This window comes from Colletotrichum lupini, chromosome 4, assembly GCF_023278565.1.
Source record: "Colletotrichum lupini chromosome 4, complete sequence".
In the NCBI taxonomy this organism is placed as follows: domain Eukaryota; kingdom Fungi; phylum Ascomycota; class Sordariomycetes; order Glomerellales; family Glomerellaceae; genus Colletotrichum; species Colletotrichum lupini.
The window spans coordinates 523,519-548,088 of NC_064677.1; the positions used below are offsets into that span (position 1 = coordinate 523,519).

The 24,570-nt window shown below is 53.7% G+C and overlaps 6 protein-coding genes across 6 annotated transcripts; 3 read left to right on the forward strand and 3 right to left on the reverse strand.

The window, feature by feature from the left end:
* Positions 1 to 32: 32 nt before the first annotated feature.
* On the forward strand, positions 33 to 1,589 carry CLUP02_07265 (splicing factor 3a; the record flags this gene model as incomplete). Its single annotated transcript, XM_049286260.1, has 1 exon — positions 33 to 1,589. One exon carries the CDS (start codon positions 33 to 35, stop codon positions 1,587 to 1,589), a length of 1,557 nt encoding a protein of 518 aa, XP_049143403.1.
* A 1,083-nt stretch (positions 1,590 to 2,672) lies between these two features.
* Positions 2,673 to 3,680, reverse strand: CLUP02_07266 (serine/threonine protein kinase; the record flags this gene model as incomplete). The annotated part of the gene is made up of 2 exons (XM_049286261.1): positions 2,673 to 3,495; positions 3,556 to 3,680. The coding sequence occupies 2 exons, from the start codon at positions 3,678 to 3,680 to the stop codon at positions 2,673 to 2,675; spliced, it is 948 nt and encodes a 315-aa protein (XP_049143404.1).
* Positions 3,681 to 6,384: 2,704 nt separating this feature from the next.
* CLUP02_07267 (uncharacterized protein) lies at positions 6,385 to 7,103 on the reverse strand (the record flags this gene model as incomplete). Its single annotated transcript, XM_049286262.1, has 2 exons — positions 6,385 to 6,867; positions 6,963 to 7,103. Coding segments are annotated over 2 exons (624 nt in total), but the record flags the coding sequence as incomplete, so codon positions are not given.
* Positions 7,104 to 8,596: 1,493 nt separating this feature from the next.
* On the forward strand, positions 8,597 to 11,355 carry CLUP02_07268 (GIY-YIG catalytic domain-containing protein; the record flags this gene model as incomplete). The annotated part of the gene is made up of 5 exons (XM_049286263.1): positions 8,597 to 8,648; positions 9,020 to 9,208; positions 9,251 to 9,959; positions 10,233 to 10,890; positions 10,960 to 11,355. The coding sequence occupies 5 exons, from the start codon at positions 8,597 to 8,599 to the stop codon at positions 11,353 to 11,355; spliced, it is 2,004 nt and encodes a 667-aa protein (XP_049143406.1).
* Positions 11,356 to 16,245: 4,890 nt separating this feature from the next.
* Positions 16,246 to 23,259, forward strand: CLUP02_07269 (PLU-1-like protein; the record flags this gene model as incomplete). The annotated part of the gene is made up of 13 exons (XM_049286264.1): positions 16,246 to 16,478; positions 16,538 to 16,827; positions 16,910 to 16,969; positions 17,041 to 17,087; positions 17,166 to 17,283; positions 17,322 to 17,827; positions 17,894 to 17,942; positions 18,001 to 18,834; positions 18,863 to 19,018; positions 19,085 to 19,176; positions 19,231 to 21,881; positions 21,934 to 23,051; positions 23,093 to 23,259. 13 exons carry the CDS (start codon positions 16,246 to 16,248, stop codon positions 23,257 to 23,259), a joined length of 6,321 nt encoding a protein of 2,106 aa, XP_049143407.1.
* Positions 23,260 to 23,463: 204 nt separating this feature from the next.
* On the reverse strand, positions 23,464 to 24,544 carry CLUP02_07270 (DJ-1/PfpI family protein; the record flags this gene model as incomplete). Its single annotated transcript, XM_049286265.1, has 5 exons — positions 23,464 to 23,501; positions 23,585 to 23,679; positions 23,738 to 24,126; positions 24,185 to 24,403; positions 24,467 to 24,544. The coding sequence occupies 5 exons, from the start codon at positions 24,542 to 24,544 to the stop codon at positions 23,464 to 23,466; spliced, it is 819 nt and encodes a 272-aa protein (XP_049143408.1).
* Between the last annotated feature and the right edge of the window lie 26 nt (positions 24,545 to 24,570).

Genomic DNA, 24,570 nt, shown 5'->3' on the forward strand with positions numbered 1-24,570 from the left:
CATCGCGCGCGACGGCGGCGAACGACGACACAATGGGCGTAATCGAAGAGCAGCGCTACCTCCACGAGGACCTCGAGCGCCTCGAGCAGGGCATTGCGGACCGCATCAGCGAAGAACCAAAACACATCCGCGACCGCCTAAACCGCGATCACGAAATCGGCCAGCTCCTCGACCAGATCCAATCCCAGTCCGTCAAGCTCCTCGACATCTACCGCGACGTCGACGGCTCGCGCAGTCGCGAGATCCAGACCATCGGCACCGGCGACCCCTTTGACGAGTTCTATAGCCAGCTCAAGACGGCGCGCGAGCACCACGCCAAATACCCAAACGAACAGGCCGAGAACTCGGAGGTGCGATACCGCGTCAAGAAGCCCGACGACGGCGACGTCATGCCCTACATTGTCGACCGCCTGTTTACCGGCGAGGAAGGCTTCGGCCGCTTCTTCGACCTGCACACCTCCCACGAGGCCTATCTCAACCTTCCCAACGTGAAGCGCCTGTCGTACCTGCAGTACCTCGAGGTCTTTGACAACTTCACGCCCGGGTACGGCGGCCTGAAGCGCGGCGACAAGCTGACGGATCAGTACTTCAAATACGTCGGCGAGCTGGCGTCGTACCTCGAGTCCTTTATGCGTCGCACGCGGCCGCTCGAGAACCTCGACAAGGTGTTTCTGGGATTCGATGGCGACTTTGAGGCGGCGTGGGGAAAGGATGAGGTCCCGGGCTGGCAAAAGGAGACGAGTGGCGGCGGCGCGAATGGTACCGCACGGGAGACCAGTTCAGCAGACGCCATCTGGTGCGACGACTGCGAAAAGGAGTTCAAGAACGAAAACGTCTACAAGTCACACATGACGGGCAGGAAGCACATCAAGGCCGCCGAAGCGAGGAAAGCGCGCCGCGAGGAAGAAGGGGAGGAAGAAACTATCGGCACCAGCACGAACAAGGTATCAGCAACGAGGCTGAAGGAACGGGCCATCGCGGAGCGCGAGTACCGCGTCAAACGCCTCGCGGCAGCAATGAGCACGGAGCGCGGCGACACGCGCGTGAACGTCGAGCGCAGACAGGGCATGACGGAGCGCGAGCGCCAGCAGGAACTGGAAAACATAATGAACCTGTCGTACTCGGCGCCCGGCAGCGGCGTAGCGCACCACAACGGCGGCGGCGCGGACGGCGAAGACGACGACGAGGACGGTGAGGACGGCGAGGAGAAGATTTACAACCCGCTCAAACTGCCGCTCGCGTGGGACGGCAAGCCGATTCCCTTTTGGCTGTACCGTCTGCACGGGCTGGGCGTCGAGTTCCCCTGCGAGATTTGCGGCAACTTTGTCTACATGGGCCGGCGGGCGTTTGACAAGCACTTTAATGAGGCGCGGCACGTTCACGGGTTGCGGTGTCTCGGTATTACGAACACCAGTCTGTTCCGTGACATCACGAGCATCGAGGAGGCGGTGAACCTGTGGGACAAGATCCAGCGGGAGGCCAAGAAGACCAAGGTCGACGAGGGGAGCGTGGTGCAGATGGAGGACGCCGAGGGAAATGTCATGCCTGAGAAGGTGTACTACGATTTGCAGAAGCAGGGCCTTTTATAGATATGGGGTCTCTGAAGAAGGAAGTAAAAGGGGCAAAGGAAATCAGATGGTCCGGCGTGGTGTACAAGTATTTCAAAGGACATGGAGACGCATTGATGCCAAGACGCGCTACGGAGATTGTAAACTGTAGAAATCAAAAAGGCTTACATCGAGGTTTACTTGGATGGGGGATAATCGTATTGCGGTGATGACAGTCATAGAAATGATATCTTTGAGGAACCTCATGAACCACGATTCTTGATGGCGGCCTGAGCCTTGGTTTGGCAAACTCTTCGAGACAAGTGCGCGACAAACGTGGATATACATCCAAATATCCCCAATATCAGCGGAACTAGAGACTTGCTTGCTAAAGACGGTTGTATTCATTGACTTGGAACTTGCACAATCTGCGTGTCATGGTATGCTAAACAGCATCTTCAGACCTCACGCCAGAAGCTACCGTACAGGCAATGCTATGCTTGCAGCGCTTGACCTATCCTCCCAAAACGGCCTTTGCGGACCTATCTACTGAGCTAAAGATCGAGTATTGTGAAACAGATTTGATCAGCAGAGAATCACTGATGCAAGCGGAGGATGTGGGTATGGTTTCAAAGTGAGCCATCCTTGGAGGCCACTGTATATATGGGCTGTTAGTCTATGTGGTATGGCCCATTCTAAGGCATCTATCTCTTTGTACAGTACCGCCTGGGTGGTTTTGTTTCATCGCTCCGAAAACATTCGCTTTCCCCTAGTTGCCCCGTGTAACTTTTCTGTCTTCCCTTTGCGATCTTTTTTCCATGTTAACCGTGTGACCCAAATCCCTGAGTAATTCCGTTCAGGCGATATCCAAATGCCGTTGCTGAAAATGACAAAAAACCCCGCCTGTAGTATCCAGGTGTCCCAAATACACAAAGGAAATGGAGCTCAATGGCTTCCGCCGCTTTTCATCCTCATTAAGTTCTGTCCTGTAATTCTTCCCCTGGTGTGTATAATGCTGGTGTCCGTCTGCCGGTACACGAAAACACAAAATCGTTGTGTATCCCTTGTGGGGATGTCTTTCATTCGTCTCCAATAATCGTGGATGATCGTCGAGGATCTTGGAATCTAGTCCTCGAAGAGACCGGACATCTCCTCAAGAAGCTGGTCGGCGGTAGGGCGCTCGGCGGCGTCCATGCGCATGATGCGGTTGATGAAGTGAGAAGCGGTGCGGAAGTCGAGAGGCTCAACCTTGCGGCCAACAGTCAGTGCCTTGGCAGCCATAGCCTTGCCGGGACGCGCCCGCCCGAGGTAGGTTTCGGGAATGGCACCGAAGCGTCGAGACTGTTGGCGAAGGACCTCAAAAATGTAGCTGCGGTCGTGATAGCGAGCGTTGGTAGGGCGGAAGGGGTTGTAGTCGCCACCGTGGAGGAGAGCAATCATCATGGAGCCAAAGGCCCAGATGTCGCTGGCAGTTCCCCAGGGAACCTCCATGAGCACTTCAGGGCTGGTCCAAATGGGAGCGCCGATGAGAAAACCCTTGGTGGCGACGTCAGAGTCAACGGAGTAGGAAGCCCCCAGGTCACCGATCTGAACGTCGGAGAATCGAAGATCGGGGTCGGCTTCAGAAGCCGAGGCGTAGTTGACGAGAATGTTGTCCGGCTTGATATCGGTGTGAACGTAACCATCCTTGTGGAGGGTGGAGAGGCCGCGAAGAACAGCGCGGGCAACGAAGCGAATCTCGCGGTTGGTCAAGGGCTTCTTGATGGTAGCGTTCAGAAGATGGTCGTCCATGTGCTGGAGCACAATCATCGGGGCATCTTGCTGGATCTCGTCGATAACGGGGCGGAGGAAAGGGTTGCCCTGGAACTTGCGGAGGACGTTGTGCTCATTCTGGGCTCCGGAGATGCCCTGAACACCCTTGACGATGGACTTGTTGCCCATGGGGTTACTGTTGATGCTGTTAGTATAATGCTTCTCTCTGAACGATGCTTGATTATAGTAAGCTTACGTTGCGATCCAAACGCCCTCACGGATCTTCTTTTGGATGGTGTATCGGCTGGCATTGCCGAGCAGGATCTGGCCGATCTCGAGGGACGGGGTCCCGAAGGCGGAAGTGAGACCTCTGGGGATCATTGTGTTGGTGTGTGTGCGTGTGTGGATTGAGAGAATGAATCTCTGTCCAAAAGCTGCTGCGATAAGATAGTCTTCGGCGGGTTCACGTCGTCGAAGTTGACTTCTTTATGTGACAGCTTGCAGAGGCTGTCGAAGAAGAACCAGGTCGATAATGGTCATTAGGTGATATATGCCCGATCGAAGGTTGTGGAGAAAGCGTCTAGCACGAGATTCCAGTCATCAGGGTGGAATTCTTGTCTAGACAAAAGCCGGCTGAGGTGTCTAAGATGGGCGTAATCGATGGTCTCGAATCGATGTCGAAGTAGGTTGAGTTGGTTGTCGGAGTGAGAGTGACAGAATCGAAGTAAGCTGAGTCGGAGGAGCAACGCTTCTTTAACGGGCAGTCGGGCACTTTCAGGCGGTACCTTGTAATAAAAAGCCAAGACAACCACCTCAAGGGCAAGCCGCAGACCGCAGGGCAGGGGGCGTGGCGTGGCGTGGGAGGAAGTGGGTGGTGTGTGATGGAAGTGGTGGGGGCGTGTTGATGTAAGAAGACCGGGACCCCCACCACTCTGTATACCGTAGATACTGTCGCCGTTCGAACTTGCGTTAGCCCGTGCCAACCCTGCTAGCGGTTTGGCAGAGCCGTAATACTGCCCAATTTGGGCAAATGCGGCAGCCACGTAATCTTGGCGTGAGCCAACATCTCAGGTAATCGGACCAATGAGAGCTTGCCGTCGGGGCAAGGTAATTGGGAAGGAGTGGAAAATAAGAAAATGACCCTTTACCGCCTTCTATATTAAGTATAGCGCTGCTGAATAATCACGAAAATTTACCTCCCGAAAGGGCTAGACACAAAACACTAGCAGGGTTGGCACGGGCTAACGCAAGTTCGAACGGCGTGAGTTTCTACGGTACACAGTCCATGAAGGTGAGGTATCACCACCCCCCCCCCCCTAAGAAGCAAGCTTATTAGCAGCAACTGGCACTTTTACTTCCGACTCTCTCACTGGTAACCTGTGTGCCTGTCACTGTCACACTGTTCCTCTCTCGTTCTCTCTCGTCTTTCTCGGTGTGTGTGTGTGTGTGGCACACGGATCACCCAAGTCCCTTCAGCGGCTTTCTCCCAAACCGTTCCAGTGAGTGGAAGGGAAGCAAAGACGAAAAGAGTCCAGACTTCTGATTGCAGCGGGATGTGCGAGCCGGACTTGGCAGCGAGCAGCAGGGGTGGCAAGGTACGTACTAATATTCGTGTTCACTATTCGAACACAGTATTTTAAGTAGAGATTCATCTCAGATGGTGTTTGACAAGACGAGACGAGGGACAGTCTCGCGGGAAATAGAAAAGATACGTCTCTCTCTATAGTCTTGACTCTTGACTCCTCTCGCTCAGATCACACACAGACAGACGGACAGGTGGATGTGGCGGCTGGGCATCGAGGGCCTCGAGGGCTGGAAATAGGACTTTAGCAGCTGCCACCATCTCACCACGCTCACCTTACTTCGACTCTTACTATTCGTAACAAAGCTAGCTATGCGTGCCACGGGTCGAGCGCGGCGGCGGTGAGGCAAATGAGTTCGCTCCAACTCTTCCTAGTTTCAACTTTCAGTGAGCCAGGGGGGAGCAGTCACCCGGGTCCAGAATAATCACGGCACCTCCACCCACCATTTCATGGAAGGAAAAAAAGATTTTTCTTAGTGCGACGGCACACTCACCTTATCCGCCTGCCGCCTGCTTCATCCACCCCCACGGGTCGCCTCCTCTCCTAGGGTAAACGTGCATGGTTGAGGGGGGCCGGACTGTGTACCTACGTAGTACTGAATGCTGTTGGAGGGTGGCCTATCGGTCTGTCGGTCTGTCGGTCTATCGCCATAGAACGTGCAGCGGCCGTGGACAGTAGACTGCGGTCTAGATCACTCCTGGTGCTAAGTCGTTCCCTCTCGGCGCGTCGACAGCTTCTAGATAGACAAAACGATGCCTAGTCCCAAGCTGTTCTGTGTGCCCAGCAATCGACAGAGACCAACAGAGACTGAGGGTAACCCAGGAGGGAAGGTCATCTGCGTGCGGCTTCTGGATCGCAGGTCTAGGACAGGGAATTTTTGGCGTCTCGAACAGCGATGGTGACAGTCCTTCTCCAGCCAGATCCAGTGTGCTCCATGATTGACCTTGGAACCCTTGGCCTAAGGTAGGGATCGGCAAGGATGGACCGTATTTGGAGGCGCTCCCAAATCCCATTATAGGGGTCCCCTCCTCCGGCCCAGGTACGCGCCCACACCCCTCTAGGTTGCGAGTGCTGACTGGCCCAAGCTGGCTTTCTTTGCAATCCACAAGGACACCCTCAGTGACCATCGGTGTGTCCAGGTGGTGAATTGGTTGGCTGGCATGTCGCTGCCACCGAAGGGCCGGATACATGTGTCTGCATCCGTTGCCTGCCTGCCCGGGTGGCCTGGTGGTATTCCAGCATGACTAGACGTCTTCGGCGCACGCGGAGCTTAGAGAGCATCCGGCCTCTATTGTCACGCAACTGCAGGTAATTGCCCGTTCGAAGGGTGGTGTGCTTGTCTGGTGCTTCCTTTGCTGCCGCGTCGTCTCTGAATCAATCGGGTTCGGCTATCAACTGCCACAATGGTGTGCTGCAGTGCTGCACACCAACTGCAGGCTGACTGCCTTAACGGTGCGAATAGGCGGGTGATCTGAAGTGTCAGAGGGTGGGTTGTTGACTGATTAACTTCCAAAGTTAGAGATGAGGTGTGGGTAGCAAGCCGCACGCCGCACACCGCACGCCGTAACCCGTATTCCACTACCCAAGCCATCCCAGCGCCTCCAACGCCGTGGTCGGCAGGCCCAAAGCCGTAAAGCCGCAAGCGTTACGCCAGTCAGTTGAGGAAGCTGATGGCTTTCTGGCCGTACAGTCGATGGGCTTTTGCCAGGGAAACAAGCTGACGAGTGTTGTTTGGTGGCTGTTTGTTCGGCTCTCATAGCTTCGAACCAGTGAGCCTGATGGCTTGTATGCTTCAATGCTTGGCTGCAGCTGTGGTCTACACTCGCGCATGCATTACTCACACAGAAGGCCTGCTCGCTCGCAGCAGCGGAGCACAAGGGGGAGGAAGCTTTGTCATGTCTCGGAAACTCGGTCAAGACTCTCGAAGGCACAGTCGAAAACGTGGGGTGCGAGGAATGGCACTGGTGATCCAGCATACAGTGTGACTGTGTATTACTGCTGCTCGCTCCCGAGTCGGAAATAGGCGAACGTGGCAGACCTCATCGGATCAGCGAGGGCAGAGGGACCAGCGTCAACCCACGCGTGCCACGGGCATGGTGTGCCAATCGAAGACGCCAATTGAGGGGCATTCTGTGGATTTGTGACGGCGGATGCGGATTGAGCGGCGATTATGTCTCGAGTCGTAGGGCAGGAGGCGAACTGATGTGCGCTGGGAACGACTGAACAGGACACTCCGTACGTAGTTTGTCTCCGTACGGCTCTAGTGCCAGCTCCAGTGCTTCACTCCGTGTATCTGGAAGCCTCCATCGGTGCCTTTTGGTTTTTTGTTGAAGCAGGGAATCTTTGCTCGGGCATCTGGGGTGCGTGGCTCCTTGACCTCTGGAGCTGCACAACTGCAGCCGACAGTCGCAGGTCGGTCAATCAACTGCTCGATTTCTCTTCTGTCGCACAGGCTGTGTCACTGCACTGACGCAGCTCTTGGATATGGCCGAGTGTTGTGCGAGGTACTAATTGGCACAGCCAACGAGGTTCTGATGGATACGTGAGTACCTGAAATCCACAGTATACGAATGTGGCTCGGTAATCAACGTAGGATGCGTCACTCTTCGTAATGGCAGGTGATCTATGCTCTTGTCAGCATCAGTGAGATCTCGTGCCCTCGATTCGTCTCGATTCCCATTTCATTTGAACACCTTGGCAATCTGAGAAAGCATTTGGTCTCTCGAGTGACACTTGGTAGCCAGGCGTGCCCAGGCAGAAGATTGGTGGTTCTGTGAGTAATAACAAGTAAATAGCGGTATGAAGGGGGTTTGCTCATGTTGAAACCGGTATCGTCAGGCACGCATCCGCTTGAGTAGTTCTGAGTGCATGCAGGTGGTTAATTAGACGGAAGCTTGGGAGCTTGGAGGTCCACGATTGCGGTTGCGGAGTGCAGCATTGGCTGAGTTCCGCGGTCGGTGTCGGTGCTGGTGTCGGTGTGTCGTGACCCCAAGCTGACGGGAAGCTGGGGAAGCTATGCGTAGGTAAGGTGGTAAGGTGGTAAGGTAAGGTACGAAGTACATCGTGGACAGCTTCACCCCCCAAGCTACACAGTACACAGCTGACGAGGGTGGCATTTTTTTGCACATCACGGGACGAAATGTTGCGACACGGGAATCTAAAATTGAAAAACATGGGGGAATGTTGGGGCCCTTGGCGGGTGGAGGGTCCGGTAGCCGGGGGGGGACGAGGGACGAAGCCGGGCGACGATGCTTCAGCTGGGGGGAGGGAAGGCACGAACGGTACGAGACAACAGGTACCTCCCTTTGGAGGCAGGAGGGCAGGAGGCATCGTCAGGAACAGCAGGAACGGCAGGCACTCACTGGTGCTGACGGGAGGAGGCAGGAGCAGAAAGTGCGAAAAAGTGCAGGTGCGAGGTGCAAGTGCAACCGCCAACCGGAAGGAACCACGAGGCGGAAGACTTGGGGTCAGCTTCCCCGGTGTCTTACCCCCTGCTCCCGTCACCGGCTGGCCCTCCACGCCTTCCCATGGAAGCCCAAGCCTCCCATCCTGGCATCCCCCGACAAGAAAAACATGACTGGGAAAAAAAAAAAAGCAAGGTGAAGAAGGTGAGGTGAGACCCCAAGGTGAGAACAGGTGAGCAGCCACAGCCTTCCCCGTGTCCCAAACAGGACTAGCCTCTCCTCAACTCCCGACCGAACATTTCTATTTTCAATGCAGCCGTCAGCCATCCAATTTACACACAGATTTGATCCAGATTTCCAAAGTGAATCAATATTGGATCCCACATTATTGTTCTAGGTAGGCCCCCTCAAATTTTTGACACTTTCGACACTTTCCGTGTGCATTGCTTGTTTCCTCCGTGAGTCGTGACAACATCCCGTCCCCCGTGGCCAATCTCGATTCCCTTTCCATCTCTTGACTCACCTTCATCTCTCACTCCCTTCCATTCTGCGCCAACTTCCCTGCACCCTCGTGCTACGGTGTTGCGGTGCTTCACTGCAACTTTTAACCTGGAGTAACCTGTGGCTGCTGCCGCTACTGCTGCACTCCCACCACCCACGTCAATTCGTCTCACCGTGACCTGCGTTGCATTCTTAACCCCCCCGACCTGGCCTGGTGCTCTCACCTGACCAGATCCAATTTGTCGGTCCCTGGCCGAATGTCACCCTGACGCCAAAAAAATTCCGTCTCCCCCCCAAACTTGGGATTCACTTTACTCAAACTCCGCGACCATCCCACGCTCCCACGCCCTCTCCCACGCTCTCAATCAACAGCCTGCAGTTACCCGAGTCTCCGACCCCTCGGCCGACATCGCTCTCTACGGTTAGCCTCCAAGAATTCAACCAACCTTGGAGCCGAATCCAGACCTGGAACGCAACTCGCCTCGCCTCGCCTCACACACCGCTCTCTCACCTGGCCGCTGCGGCGCCGTCCAGTATCATCGCCCCGCGGTGCATTGCCAGCAGCACCCGGAACCACCACAACTGACGCCCAAGTTCACCAACAATAGCACAGGCGTTCAAGCATCGCCCAAGCCTGGCCTGGCCTGGCCCGGCCTGTCACCCATACCTATCCTTCTCTCTCCCTCCGGTGTTCGCCCTGTGGTCCGACACCCATCTATCTGGACAAACTCAGTCACAGACCCAACCCCGACCGCCCCGACACACGCTCAAACCCGAGTCCACGTATGCGCCCATAAGCAAAAGACGAGTCTAGACTGCCCGGCGGCCAGCACAAGCACTGAGTCTCGAGTCTGCACCGCTCTCTCTCGTCCCTCCATCCCAAAACACGTCGCAGAACAACATGTCCTGACTTCGTCTGCCGTCCCCTGCCGAGTCATGCCCGTCCAGTCCAAGCCCATCCCCGCCCTCTACACGGTGTACATCCTCCGTTCCACCGTACGCCACGCGTCTCTCTACATCGGCTCGACGCCCAACCCCCCGCGCCGTCTGAAGCAGCACAATGGCGAGGCCCGCGGCGGCGCTGTTCGCACCTCTCGTCTAAGCCTACGGCCCTGGGAGATGGTGGGGCTGGTATCCGGCTTCCCGGGCATGGTTGCTGCTCTAAAGTTTGAGTATGATCTCCGTCCCGTTCACGATCCACCTTGACCTTGAGGCTGTTTCCCTCTTATCATGCTTCCAAGCATGCTCTCAAGCAAGGTGCTCTGCTTCAGATGATGTTTCCCCGCTCCTCCTCCCCACCACCCCCCTAGCTTGCACATGCTCAGGTTCTCCTGCATGTCTAGATTTTGCATATTGCACCATTTCGATTTGATTTGATTTGATTTGATATCACATTCTGTATCAACATCAACCTTCTCAACCATACGCTGACAAAGGAACAACAGATGGGCGTTGACGAACCCACATTTGTCTCTGCATATACCCTCCACGTCTCGCATCACCGTCTCAAACGGAGTAAAGAAGAATGGACGTCCCCGCCGACCTCGTGCTAGCCTCTCCTCGATATTGTCCAATCTACAGCTCCTGCTAGGAGTACCGAGCTTCCGTCGGTGGCCGCTTACACTACACTTCTTTGCAAAGGATGTACACAAAGCATGGGTTTCCTCCTCTACCAAGTCAACCGAGCCTCTGCGAAACACCCTCAACATAGTCACCGACTTCGGCCCCGACCCCGCCGCATCTTCAGACGACGTCGCTTGGGGCATCCATGCCTTGCCTGTGGACTACACGCACATGAAGCCATACATTGAAAAAGCACAGTCCATCATCGCCTTTGAAAGAGAGGGCAGCTGTGTAGTCTGCAAAGAGGCACTACCTCACGGTCAGGGATTACACGCCGTGTGTCCAAACGAGTCCTGTGAGGCTGTCGGGCATCTTTCATGCTGGAGTCGTCATATGCTCCACCATGAAGAGGATCGAGAAGTGGTCGTCCCTATTCAGGGCCGTTGCCCACAATGTGGGGGCCACATTCAGTGGGTCGATATGATGAAAGAATTGTCACTACGGGAAAGGGGTGCGAAAGAAGTCGAGGCTCTTATGACAGTGAAGAAGAGGCGAACGAAGACTTGATAAGATCCACGTGGGTCTCTGTGTCAAACACGGATCTGCAAGATCCATCTGCGAGATAACATCTTTTCGGCCCACAAAGCCTGTTTCTCCCAAATGCTGCGAGTCAGCCTGGGTCTCTACGAACCAGACGGCCAGCGTCGAATTTTTCGCATTGTCGTCATACCAGTGGAGTTCTACATTTGCGGTAATATCGAACTGTTTTCACATCTCGGCTACTGTCGATTCGGAGTGTTGAGAGCGAGCATCGCTTGGGGCTCTGAGGGTTGGTCTAGAAGCGATTCTGCATGCAAATACGTTTGCCCAATTCTGCAAGCTCAATGGAAAGCTTGGATTGTTGTGCATCTCCGCAGGCTTGCCCTGACTATTGCGTACGCTGCGTTCTGGCTAAAGTCTAACGTTCGGGAAACCCACCCCAACAGTGCTGGAACGCACCGTTGAGGTTGGTTCGGGAAAGTTGACCATCCAGACTACGCCCAACGCGATGCACATAGCCGGATGCAAATAGCTTCGGGCGGTGTATGAACGCGGATAATCCAGCATCGTTTCTCGGCATGTCTGGCTCGAGAAAAGGTCAGACACTGAGCTGGCGCGAGGCTGGTGACGGCCTGGGGATCTGCGACACCGGTAGACTCTGACGCCACCATCGAAGACAGCGCGACCAGCTCCCGAGAGCTGCGGCCGCAACCATGGGCCTGATGGGCAACAAAGGGGTCGACTAGCTCAGAGTCTTGTTTTCCATGGCATGGCCTAAATTGTCAATCTGGCCCGAGAGCGACCACGCCGAGGCCCTAGTAGCTGTGATATTCTCGTTATCCGACTTGGCTCTGGCGGGATAGTAGTGCATAGATGTCTGTACCATGAAATTGAAATCGGATTATGTCTTACCTATGAGCTCTTTGCGTGCTTCCGTACTGCATATAGATATGGTTCGATTGAATGTGATCTACAAGAAACCTGCTCAACCCGTAGCCAGATTGTATCTCAGTCTCACTGTTTGTGAAACCACATCGGTCTTGAACCACCATTACAGGTCGAATAACGAGATTGAATCGTCGTGTCCGATGTCAGTCTGGTAAGTTTACTTTGATGTCTCCGTAATTTACAGACTTGGTCGATGCTGGGTCTGCACTCCCGCGAAACCGGAACTGTGAGAGTACGCCAGGAATCGTGCTCACATCAGTGAGAGCCGTGAGCTACTTTGAGCTCTCCCTCATCAACTCCATGACTGGCTAGCAATCCTGTGAAGCTCTGTGCGAGGCCTCGCCATGCCAAAACTAAAGAGAATGTGCCATTATTGTCAGTATGTATGCTTGACCGCGTACGACGTGTTCTCATGGGATCGAGCGAGCGAGCTACAGGGCATGGTATTTCTGGTCTGACTAGAGAGACAGAGAGAGAGAGAGAGAGAGAGTGGGAACCCAGAGTCGGAAGTCCGACGATGCCCAAGTGGTTTCGTACTAAATCATTGCCGGACTACGATGCTCTAGTAATCATCTCTCCGAGTTGAACCGTGACACCATCTCATCGATAGAAAGAGATATGCACAAGAAATTCGCAATGACAATGGCTGATCTTGGTGATGTCCCCTGAATCTTTCTGCTTTTCAAGAGAAGAGCCCCTTGGACTCTAGAATAAGAGGTGGGAAATCTCCTGAGGAGGCGTTGGCCTCATAAAGCTCATCCCACTTTCCTAGACGTACACGGGTTGTTACACGTCCAACTTACGAAGTAGAAGATCACTGTCCTCGCAGCAAGCTAGGCTCCATATGCCCGCTCCACCTCAGAGCTGTGAAGGAACCTCTTAAGGAAGAAGGGGTGTTGTCTACGTAGTCGGTAGACCTTAAAGCCATGTCTGGCAGGCATGTCTCCTAGACTTTAAAGAATTTGGGAGTATAGGGGTGATTCTCGTCTGTGGCCATTGCTTCTTTGAGTTTGGAAAGAAGCTGAAGAGTTACGGTCAGAAGCAGATGAAGCAGCTCGAAGAGAAGACATTGAATGGGACCGCAATCCCGACACAGACTTGATCTCTCCGAAACCGAATCTCGCTCTCCGTTCTAACGGAGCATATGACGTCTTAAGCGAAGCAGTGTCTTGTAGATATGAGCTGCTCAGTCCCGGGCCACAAGCCCAAGGAACGCCAACTGCATAAGATACACGGTCCAGCTCTCCGAATGAATGATATAGACCCAGGCGACTGAGTACAGAGAACATCAGTCGTCTCGGTATGAGCCAGGAGGTTCTTCTTGCCATCGTGGACGATTCCGAATATGCTGTTCAAACGAACCACCCCAATTAAATGAACGCAACAGTGGTTTCAAAGAGAGCCCCGTGAGCATAGGTACAGATTGTGAGCTTCAAGGTGCAAGCCCATCATGAATTCAGGCTCCAGGCTATGTCTTGCGGAAGTTGTTGAATGTAGAGCGGCATCTGGCCAATCTCATAGGCAATAATCACTTGTAGTTTTGTGTGTGTGGTTTCCCCTGAGCCGTTTCGCTCAAGACGAAGAGAACTTACAAGAGGCCAATGTCAATTGTGTCTCCAGCATGCTACTTTCCGTGTCTAGCTACACCACCAGCCATCACGAGTGCCTATATCGCAACATTGCAATGTCTCGTACCTTTAAACTCTAATTTTCATATGAAACTTCATGTTGATGTCCAGTTGTCTGTTCCAGTTGCAGTAAATATCTGCATCTAAATCATTAATAAAGGGGCATTTTGCAATGACATGGAGAACAAGCAGACTAGTTCAGTATTTCCAGGCAGAAACGTGAATTATTTGGGTATGCGAAAATCACTGTCAGCCTGATCTTATCGATCTGGCCTACGGATAATAGCTACTCCATCTGGATTGCGCCTACTTTGTTTTAGATGCAGGAAAGAGGTGGTTTACATGAGAATAATTATGATGATCAACCGAGGGAAGCATAATCAGTTTCTCTGAATGTTGGTATCTAGCAGTCCTTGGTGGCCGATAGTTAATGATACTCAGAACAGGTTGAGAGATACTATTTTCTTTCTTGCTCGCGTATGTTAGAACTTCAACATGATTTCTGTGCAGTGTCTCAACAATGCTGGGGGTATTAACCCTCTAGACTCTTTTCATAAGTGTATGAATGGCCGAAGAGAATCTGCCTCAGAGATAGATGGCGGGTCTGCTGTAGGTCTCATCGTCACCTCTGGCTTAATATTCAGCCGTGATCAACGTTGTCTACTGAGCTGACTGGTCATTCTTGATAGAGTCACAAATGGGAGCCTTCTAAACAATCTCCAATAGGCGTGCCACGGATCAAGGAACTAGACAGACAATCTTGGCGGGACTTGTCAATCATCTTCTTGATAAAATTATGTTGGTAATGTGAAAAGAATATTCAATCTATTCTGCCAAAGCTGCCGGGATCACGAGATCCTCTTTAAAATCAGTCTTTGACGTCACCTAAGCGTGCAAAGCGACTTCCATCTCCTTTATCCATCTCATTTCTCATTATCATCATGCTCAAGACTCGAGGTTCGCGCGAGTTCGTTGTGATCTCTGCTTGTCATTCTCTACTTTCTCAACGAGCCCTGATATGAGATTTTACTTCTGAGAAAGGTACACGACGTGAGCTTAACTTAAACTACATTTCGTGAAGATATCATTCTGGTGATAATCAGTCGTGATATCAGGAGTTGGCGGATGACTAAGCCGCAGTGGTCGTCAAATTTTGTGCAGGTCATCTGAGGAAAGAACAAAGGAGAAAAAAAAAACAATCAGAGAATGCTAAAACTGAGTCGCCCGTCCAGCGCCCGCCCCCGCAAGCAGGGATGAACCTCGCCCTTGAACCGATCTGGGACGTCAGGGTGGGTTTCTCCAACGTCATACTGTCGTGATTGGCTCGCTAAGCGATTGATATTGGCGTCCCCCTGTTGAGTCAGCGCGCGATATCAGATGTTGGTTTCTTGTGCATGGGAAAAGAGTGGGCGTGCAGCAAAGTCTCGTGGTCCGTGGCACTGTATCCTTTTGCCTCAGACCCAGGCAAGCCAGGCATTCACCTTAGCCAGGGCATGCCGTCCTGGCAGGGCAGAGTTTAGGCGTTTAGACGCAACACTGAAATGCAGCAGTGGCAAAACTGTCACAGGCTGGACAATCGGAGACAAAATGGTGCAAATTCAGTAAGGCAATATGACTTCTCGAGGAATCCCATGTACAGAATTCCGTACTGCCAAGTGTAGCCTCGAAATGCCATCCGAAGCACGCAAGGCTCGGATGTCGGAATGACAGCGCTGGCGATGCATCAACGACTTGCATGCATCCTTCTGGTCTAGATGACGATGCGCCAATCACTGGAGACAAGACGTACGGCAATTGAGGGATGGCCCTGTTACGAATGTTCGGTCGATGATCGAGAGCAATTCCAGGCTTTTCACTTAGCCCTGGGCGATGCGGAGGTTTTGCGGCCGTGCACTCCAAACCAAACGATTCATGGGCCGGCATTTGCGACGTCTTCGGGCACTGCTGCGATTAATTGTGTGCGAGCGCGCGCGCGAGTGTGTGTGTGTGTGTGTCTGATGTCGCATGTCGACCGACTTGGATGTCAGGATTGGGGGCCATGTACCAGTGTACATGAGGACGGTCGGACCACAATGTACCTCGGACTAAAGACCGTAAAATGACACCAGGACAAGTGCATCCTACTCTCTTCCGCCCGTCATCAAAGGGAAGCAGGAGGCTTAGCCGGGGAACTAATGGATCGCTCCCTTTGAAGGGTAAAGTCATATTGGCCGTCAAGTAATGCCAGCCGAGCATCCAGATCAACAGAGTCGCTTGGTTTGATCTTGGTTGACTGTTACTAGCATGGTCCTGGTATGGATTCGAGGGGTCGTCAGGAACAGACGATGATATTGGTAGACAGACAGTCTTCTGTGGTTGGGCCAGGATGCTTGTCAGCTCAGGCTTCTGTTGGTGAGGGAGGGAGAGCGACTCCGTGGACGTCATGGAAGAGGCACCTGAGGAAGTACCGTGTACTTCCAGTGGGTGGCCGACGTCCAGTTCGGACCCACTTGTAGTGGGATTTTGCACCGACAGACGTGAGCTGTCCCTTCCGTTCCGCCCTTGGTCACCCTCGCACCTGCCGTTCGACGGTCGTCCTTCTTCCTCAAGTTGAGGTACCTTGGCAGGACCCGTGGAACTTCCGTCCCCGTCGGTGCCTGCCTGTCGCACCCTCTGCGCTTTCCTCTCTTAGCTCTCACCAGATGCATGTATTTTCCTCAATTTCTGCTGTTGGTTTAGACTTTTGCAGAGGTACCTTATTGAGCAGATAAAGTAGTCAGAATATTGAAAAAAAAAGACAATGAAAAACACAAGCTCTCGTTATTTCAATCGCTACTGCTATCGCTACACTACGGGTGCGATGCCGATGCATGTTGTCCACGTCCCATGTCTACTCCCACACATTGCATCGCACCTGCCTTGCAAGTTGCCGCGCCTGGCCTTGCCATTTTCCTCTTGGACGCACCAGCACAGCACATTTACTTCAGGTCCCATTTCCGTCCATGTTCGCCCACCCCAAGCAGTTACCTCCAGGTACGGAGTAGGTAGGTACCTCGAACCCAAACCTGCCCGTGCATCTTTCCTGACCTGAGGTTCCCTCTCTTTCCTCCCACGTTGCCGGCCATCTCCATCTCTTCTAAGGTAGGTACTCGCTTTTCCCCGTTCATTCGGTTCTTTCCCTTCTGCGTCCACTTCCATGTCCGTCCACCCGGCCCGCCGTTCAGTTCCTATCCACACCACAACCGACCTGCACCTTCCCTTTCCCTTCCCTCACCTTTATCCACACTTCCCACTTCACATCGTTTCCTCCCCCCAAACCCCAGCTTCCCTCCTACATCTCATTCTCATGACTCGGATCCTCTCCTAATCCGGTCATCAAAAGGTGCTGAAGACTCTCGCTCGTAACATATCGCTTGTGCGCCATCACCATTCAATCTTCCATTGTATGCAACCACACATGGTAGGTACCAAACGCCTCCCCCAAACCCCAGCTTCTTTGCTTGTCGCCGCTAGGTACCCCGTTGGTCACCCGCATCTTTAGCCTTTAGCTTTTCCACCGCACCATTATATCTGACATATCCCGCTCACCCCCCAGATCATACTCTCCCTCGCAACCGATCTCTGTCTGATGCGCTTTATCCAGTGACGACTCTCGAAGCAACAAATTCGTCGATCCATCGAACCGCGTCTATATTCTCACCGGCGAAAACCAACCTCTAGGATCTGTCATGCGACAATATCCATAGCCCGCCCGTCTACATCCGCTCGAATGATCTCTCACGGAATCCGCCGTCTACCCGAATACCTGTGACTGCGACAGAACCGAAAACCGTCGATCGTTCTTCACCTCAACCCGCCATTGTGCCTGTTCCACAGGTCTATCTGCAATCCCTATCTGCAGTATGGTGTCTGCACCTACAGCCGGCGGCACCGCTGCCAACGGCACGGGAAGCGGGAATGCGAGCTCGCGAGGCTCTCCAGCCGTCGGCTCGAACACAGCCTCGGCCAAATCCAAGGCCGCCCAGGTCAACTCCAACGGCTACCACCCGACGAACCCTCAGGTTCCTCTCAGCTCGATGCGAAGCACTCCTCTAGAACTCACCTCAGTCGAACGACGGGGCCAACCGACAGCGATCAAGGAGCCGGTCAAGAAGAAGTCCCGCCCTCATGGCCTTGAGGATGCGCCCACATACTGCCCGACGGAGGAGGAGTGGAAGGACCCGATGGAGTACATCAAGAAAATCTCCCCGGAAGCTAGGAACTACGGATTGTGCAAGATCATTCCGCCCGACTCTTGGAACCCGGACTTTGCAATTGATACAGAGGTTCGTCTTCATTTTTCGCACCCGAGAGGGCCTGCTCAGATGCTGTTGCGATGCCTGGTCGCGAAGCTGCCAGCCAGCCAGCTCGATTGCGAGCCGAACTCATACTGACCAAGAACTGTGTAGAGATTCCATTTCAGAACCCGTAAACAGGAGTTGAACTCGGTCGAAGGAAGTCAGTCACGCATGCCCACATTGTGTTTTTTGTAGGGAGGCAATGCTAATTATACTAGGCACCCGGGCAAACATTTCGTACTTGGACGCGTTGGCCAAGTTCCACAAGCAGCAGGGCAGTAACCTGCATCGTCTTCCGTATGTGGACAAGAAGCCTCTCGACTTGTACCGTCTGAAGAAGGCCGTTGAGGCTCGTGGCGGCTTTGACAAGGTCTGCAAACTGAAGAAGTGGGCCGAGATCGGTCGTGACTTGGGATACAGCGGCAAGATAATGTCCTCACTGTCCACCTCATTGAAGAACTCATACCAGCGATGGCTTTGCCCATACGAGGAGTATTTGAGGCTCGCCAAGCCCGGAGTGCACCAGCAACTCGAGTACGAGAATGGAGGACCCTACACCCCAAGCCCAGCGGTCACTCCGATGAAACGATCCAACGTCAATACTCCATCGAGCGCCCGAGGCGACTCGCCGGCCCGCCACGCGTCAGATGCCCTGCAAGCAAGCATCAATGGCCTCAAAAAGGAGGCTGACCGAGATACTCCTATGGCCGATGCACCCCCGACACCCGCGCCCGCGCCCGCCCCTGTCACCTCGGGCTTCAAGGCCATCAACACGGGTGGCTTTACTGCGGTAAATTCCGGCTTCAAGAGTGTCAATCGACCTGCTCCTCAGGCTCAACAGGATGAGGTGGCTAGTACTCCGCCCCCGAAATCGTTCAGTCCAGCCAATTCGGCAAAGAACACGCCCGACTATCGGCCTTCAAATCTCGGTCCAGCCGCTCTCAAACGGCAAATCAGTTGTGAAAGCCTCGATCTTGCAAAGAAGGATTCTGGAACAGACAAGGACGACGGAGACGGTGGAAATAGCAGACGGAGTAAGCGTCTGAAGAAAGGTGAGTCCTTCCCCTCATTGCCCACAAGTACCGGCCAGCACCATCGTTCCATGTTGGTGGCTGCGTTGCCAGCTGTACTTGACCATCACGGCGGGCTCCGCATGCAGCGATGAACCACATGCATGGAATTTACAAGGATTCCATTGGCTTCAAAGACTCTTTTCCCCAATTGAGCGAGGCAACCGTTGGATTCTGCTACCAGCCGTACGATGATTGGCTGTTATCCACATGCTAATACATTGACTTGCAGATACTGTGCCTACCGTGGCAGGATCTCACATGTCTCTGTTCCGTCCTTCCGTGCCCAGAATTCCCCGAGATGAGGCCTTGGCTCCTGGCGAGGTAAGCTACGAGGCATCATTGCGTTCTCTTTTCCAATACACTGACTTGAAGCAGAAATGTGAGCAGTGTGGCAAGGCGGAAGAAGCCGGTGCCCTAATCGTCTGCGAGTCCTGTGACCACGCATACCATGGGACCTGTCTCGATCCTCCCCCTAAGCACAAGCCCGACTCCGAATGGAACTGCCCGAGATGTCTGGTCGGTGACGGACAGTACGGATTCGAGGAGGGCGGCTTGTATTCCTTGAAACAATTCCAGCAGAAGGCGGCCGATTTCAAGCAGGGCTATTTTGAGAAGAAGATGCCCTTCGACCCCGTTCTCAACTGCCATCGCCCAGTCACGGAGGAAGACGTCGAGACTGAGTTCTGGCGTCTCGTTGCCGACATTGAGGAGACTGTGGAGGTCGAGTATGGTGCCGACATTCATTGCACAACTCACGGCTCCGGCTTTCCAACCGTCGAGAGACATCCCAACAATCCTTATTCGACCGACCCCTGGAATCTCAACCTGCTCCCTCTCCACCCTGAAAGTCTGTTCAGGCACATCAAGTCAGACATCTCTGGCATGACCGTGCCGTGGGTGTACGTCGGCATGATCTTCTCGACTTTCTGCTGGCACAACGAAGACCACTATGCCTACTCTGCCAACTACCAGCACTTTGGCGCAACCAAGACTTGGTATGGTATTCCGGGTGAGGACGCCGAGAAGTTCGAGGCCGCGATGCGTGAAGCCGTTCCTGAGCTCTTCGAGACTCAGCCTGACCTTTTGTTCCAACTGGTCACCCTTTTGACCCCGGAGCAGCTGAAAAAGGCTGGCGTCAGGGTTTATGCACTCGATCAGCGCGCGGGTCAGTTTGTTATCACCTTCCCCCAGGCTTACCACGCCGGCTTCAACCATGGTTTCAACTTTAACGAGGCTGTCAACTTTGCCCCTTGTGACTGGGAACCCTTCGGGCTGGGCGGTGTGGAGAGACTGCAAGTATTCAGGAGACAGCCATGTTTCTCGCACGACGAGTTGTTGTGGACCGCCGCCGAAGGTACGACAAACAGCGGCTTGACGATCCAGACGGCAAAATGGCTTGCGCCCGCTCTCGAACGCATCAAGAAACGAGAGTTCGCGCACCGGACCGAGTTCGTGGCAAAGCACCTCGAGCCACAGCTGCACGATTGTGCGTTGGCTGGCAAAGAAGACACCTCCTGCCCTCTGAAATTTGAAATTGACGATACGGACGTGCCCGAAGAGGAGTATCAATGCTCGTATTGCAAAGCCTTTACGTACCTCTCTAGATTCAAGTGCCTCAAGTCCGGCAAAATTCTTTGCCTGGCACACGCGGGTTATCAGCCATGCTGCGAGTCAACCGAGCACCAGCGCTTCCACGGCGAAGGACATGCTGTCATCTACAGACAGTCCGAGGAGGACATTGAAGCAACATACGGCAAGGTTCTCGAAAAGGCGCGTACGCCAGAGGCCTGGGAAGAGAAGTACGACAAGCTTCTGGAAGAAGAGGCCACGCCTTCTCTTAAGACTCTTCGGAATCTCCTACACGAGGGTGAGAAAATACCCCATGACCTACCCTCGCTCCCTTTGCTTCGGGAATTTGTCGATCGGTGCAACGAGTGGGTGGAGGAGGCCACCAACTACACGATCCGGAAGCAGCAAAACAGGCGCAAGAGCGAAAAGTCCATTCACAACCGAAAGAGCTCGCTGGACCAAAAGGAACGCGATGCGCGCAATGTTTCCAACGTGTACCGTCTTATCAATGAGGCGGAGCAAATAGGATTTGACTGCCCTGAGATCACCCAGCTGAGGGAGCGGGTCGAGGCCATCGAGGCCTTCCGAAAGAATGCCGCTAAAGCGCTGGAACAGATCCACCTCGCCGAGCTCTCCGAAATCGAAGACCTACTTGAGGAGGGCCGGACTTTCAATGTCGACACGCCAGAAGTCGACCGACTCTCGCGAGTCCTTGAACAACTCAAGTGGGGCGAGAAGGCTCGTAACAACCGAAACAGCCTCATGTCACTCAACGAGGTGCGCGAGCTCATCGACGAAGGAAAGAGATTGGACATTGCTCCATACAACGATCATCTCGTCTACTACATTGAACAGATGACTGCTGGTCAACAATGGGAGAAGAAGGCTAGAGAGTTGATTATCGCAGAGGTCATCCATTACCCACAGCTGGAGGCCTTATCGGTGCAGGTCCAGGCCAATTTCCTACCGGTCACTGCGGAAACCCTGAATGCTGTCGACCAGATTCTTTACAAGCAGAGGGAGGCACACCGTCAGATCATGGACTTGACTGAAAGATCACGAGACCGGGACATCCGCAATCGACCCAAGTACGCAGAGGTGGCTGAGATCATGCGCCGACTCGACGAGCTGAATTCGAAACCCAATGGGACTTTGGACCTCGAGCGGGAGCAGAAACGTCACGAGGACTGGATGCGAGAGGGTAAGAAGCTGTTTGGCAAAACCAACGCACCGCTCCATATTCTCAAGAGCCACATGGACTACGTGTTGGAACGCAATCAAGACTGCTTTGACATTGTCAATGACAAGCCTCGCATGCCTGCTGAACCTGCATCGAGGGAAGCCAGTCCCGACCAAAAGGTGCACCGTTGGGAGGACCCTCGGTTCCGCGAGGTATTTTGCATTTGCCGAAAGGTGGAGGCTGGCATGATGATTGAGTGCGAGCTCTGTCATGAATGGTATGTTTTGATGTGGCCTTCTAAGATCTACTCAATTAGCTAACGTCTCTAGGTACCACGGCAAATGTCTGAAGATTGCTCGCGGCAAGGTCAAGGACGAAGACAAGTACACGTGCCCCATTTGCGATTGGCGGGTTAAGATTCCGCGAGATGCGGCGCGACCCAAGATCGAAGAGCTCATTGCTTGGTCTGATAAGATTCCCAGCCTCCCATTCCAGCCCGAGGAGGAGGAGGTCCTTACCAAGATCATCGACAATGCTCAGGACTTCAGAAACCACATCACCGGCTACTGCAATCCTGTGGTCTCCACTGAGTCTGAGGCGGACACCCAGCGCTTTTACTTGCGGAAGATTGAAGGCGCTGAAATCTTGCTTGCCTACGAGACCAACTTCTTCAGGCAAGAGTTGCACAAGTGGTGCCCTGTTGCACCAAACGCACCACCGGTTCTTGAGGTCTCCAAGAGTACTCGGAAGCCGCGACCGACCAAGCTTCAAAAGCTTTTGGCGCAGTTTGGGGTGGACGATGCAGAGGACCTCCCGGAGAACATGAAGGCCAAGGCTGCCAGCTTGAAGCGGAAGGCTCAGAATGCCGAAGCCGCCGCTGCCGCCGCTGCAGCAGCGGCTGCCACTTCTGCGTCTGGCGCAACTGTGCTGCCACCTGGCCTTCAACATGGCCACAGTCGGAAGTCGGAACAATCGTCTGCAACGCCTCCTTCTACCTCCCACGGCAATGTGGGCCGTCAATCCATTGGAAGCAATCATGATCCCATGGACATTGACAGTGCTCCGACACTTCACCCAGGCCTCTTCATGTCTAATGGTGCACCGGGCCCCCAGCTTGTCGGCGGCAACTCTTCGATGTCTCTTGAAGAACGCCTCCTCCAGGGTCAAGAAGATGGGCTTAACCTGCACACCGAGGCTGGAAGGAACCACGCCCTTGACATACTGCGTCGGACAGAAGTTGGCCGTAAGAGGGCAGTAGAGATGTTCGGTCTCGACGTGTTCAAAGGGGACGTTGGCATGCTCAACGGCAGGGATGTTGCGCCCCATTCACAAGAAGATGAGCGAGTTGTGAACAAGATGTTTGATGACCTTACAAACCAAGATGATGACGAAGTCAAGAGGAAGCAGGAGACCTTTGATGGCCCCATCACAGCGGAGAGCCTTGAAAGTGAGCGAAACGGCATGGATGCATTGCTCGACGGCGACTAGGACTTCTGGCCTGCTCCACCCTGCTTCAGCTTCTGAACTCTTCATTGGCGACAAAGGCCATTGAAACCAAAGGCTTGGAGTTTTATTTCTTATGTCTTGGCGTTTGTGGACAAGCTCTTGGAGCCCCTGTGAAGGAGGGGAAAGTATCGAATGGGTGGACTGTATAATCAGGTGTCCGGAGATCAAGGCATACCACTTTGCATTAGATGGAAATGGGCGTTTGCGAGTGTGCCAGATGCATCACTCAGTTTCAGTTATCGTTCGTAATGGTGTATCGCATTGTCAAAGAAAAGTTAGTGACGAATGGAAAAAGTACTAGTAGTTTGTTTCTTTTGGACTCCAATGATACAATCAATGTGCGCCGTATGAGTTTATTTGTCAAGTATCTGAGTTTTCCAGTTGCCCAGGCCTGACGATGCATGGTGTGTGTTTTCTGGTCAGCCCGAGAAAAAGACTCCTTAACACTCTAAGCTATAGGAAATCCGCAATCACGAGGCAACTTGACGTGATCCAATTGAGTTTGGCAGAGGGTCCCTTTGTGGTTTGGCAAAAACGCTTCAAATTTTGACATAATTATATAACCTTCCCTAGATCCCATTCATGATATTTCATACGACACGTTTTCTTCCAGAGGGCTTTCCTTACAAGCCAAGAGCCTTGGCAATGGCCTTGCCGACGCCGTGAGCGGAGGCCGGGTTCTGGCCAGTAATGACGATGCCGTCCACGACTACCTTTTCGCCCCAGGGTTCGGCGGCGAGCTCGTACTTGCCGCCGTTCTCCTTGAGGCGGTCCTCGAGCATGAAGTTCATCTCGGGGGTGAAGCCGGCCTGGTCCTCCTCGGTGTTGGAGAAGCCGGTGACGGTCTTGCCGGCGACGAGGTAGGTGCCGTCGTTGAGCTTGGCGTTGACGATGGCGGCGGGGCCGTGGCAGACTGAGGCGACGGGCTTGTTTTGGGCAGCGAACTCGGCGATGAGGGCGTGAGAGGTTGCGTCGAAGGCGAGGTCGTACATGGGGCCGTGGCCACCGGGGTAGAACTGGTTGTGGTGTTAGCTGTTGGTTCCAAGGTAAAATTGTATTGAGGGGGAAACATACAATAGCGTCAAACTCGGAGGCGCGGCCGACAAAGTTGGAGAGCTTCTCGGTGTTTTCCCAGATGGCCTTGTGGTTCTCGAGGAAGTTCTTGGAGGAGGGGTCGCTGGCGAACATCTCGACAGAGGCCTGGTCGAGGGGCGCGACACCGCCCTTGGGAGAGGCGAATGTCATCTCGACGCCGGCCTCCTTGAGAACATCGAAGGGGTGGGCGAGCTCGGGCTGGATAGACAGTTAGCTCACCGGAACTTGACGTGGGAAGATAAGCGGTTGATGGGAACGTACCAAGTACCAGCCGATGGGCTTGCCAGACTTCTCGGTCTTGTCGACGGAGGTGAGAACGATGAGAACCTTGGGAGCCATTGTGTATGATGTTGTGTGTGTGTATG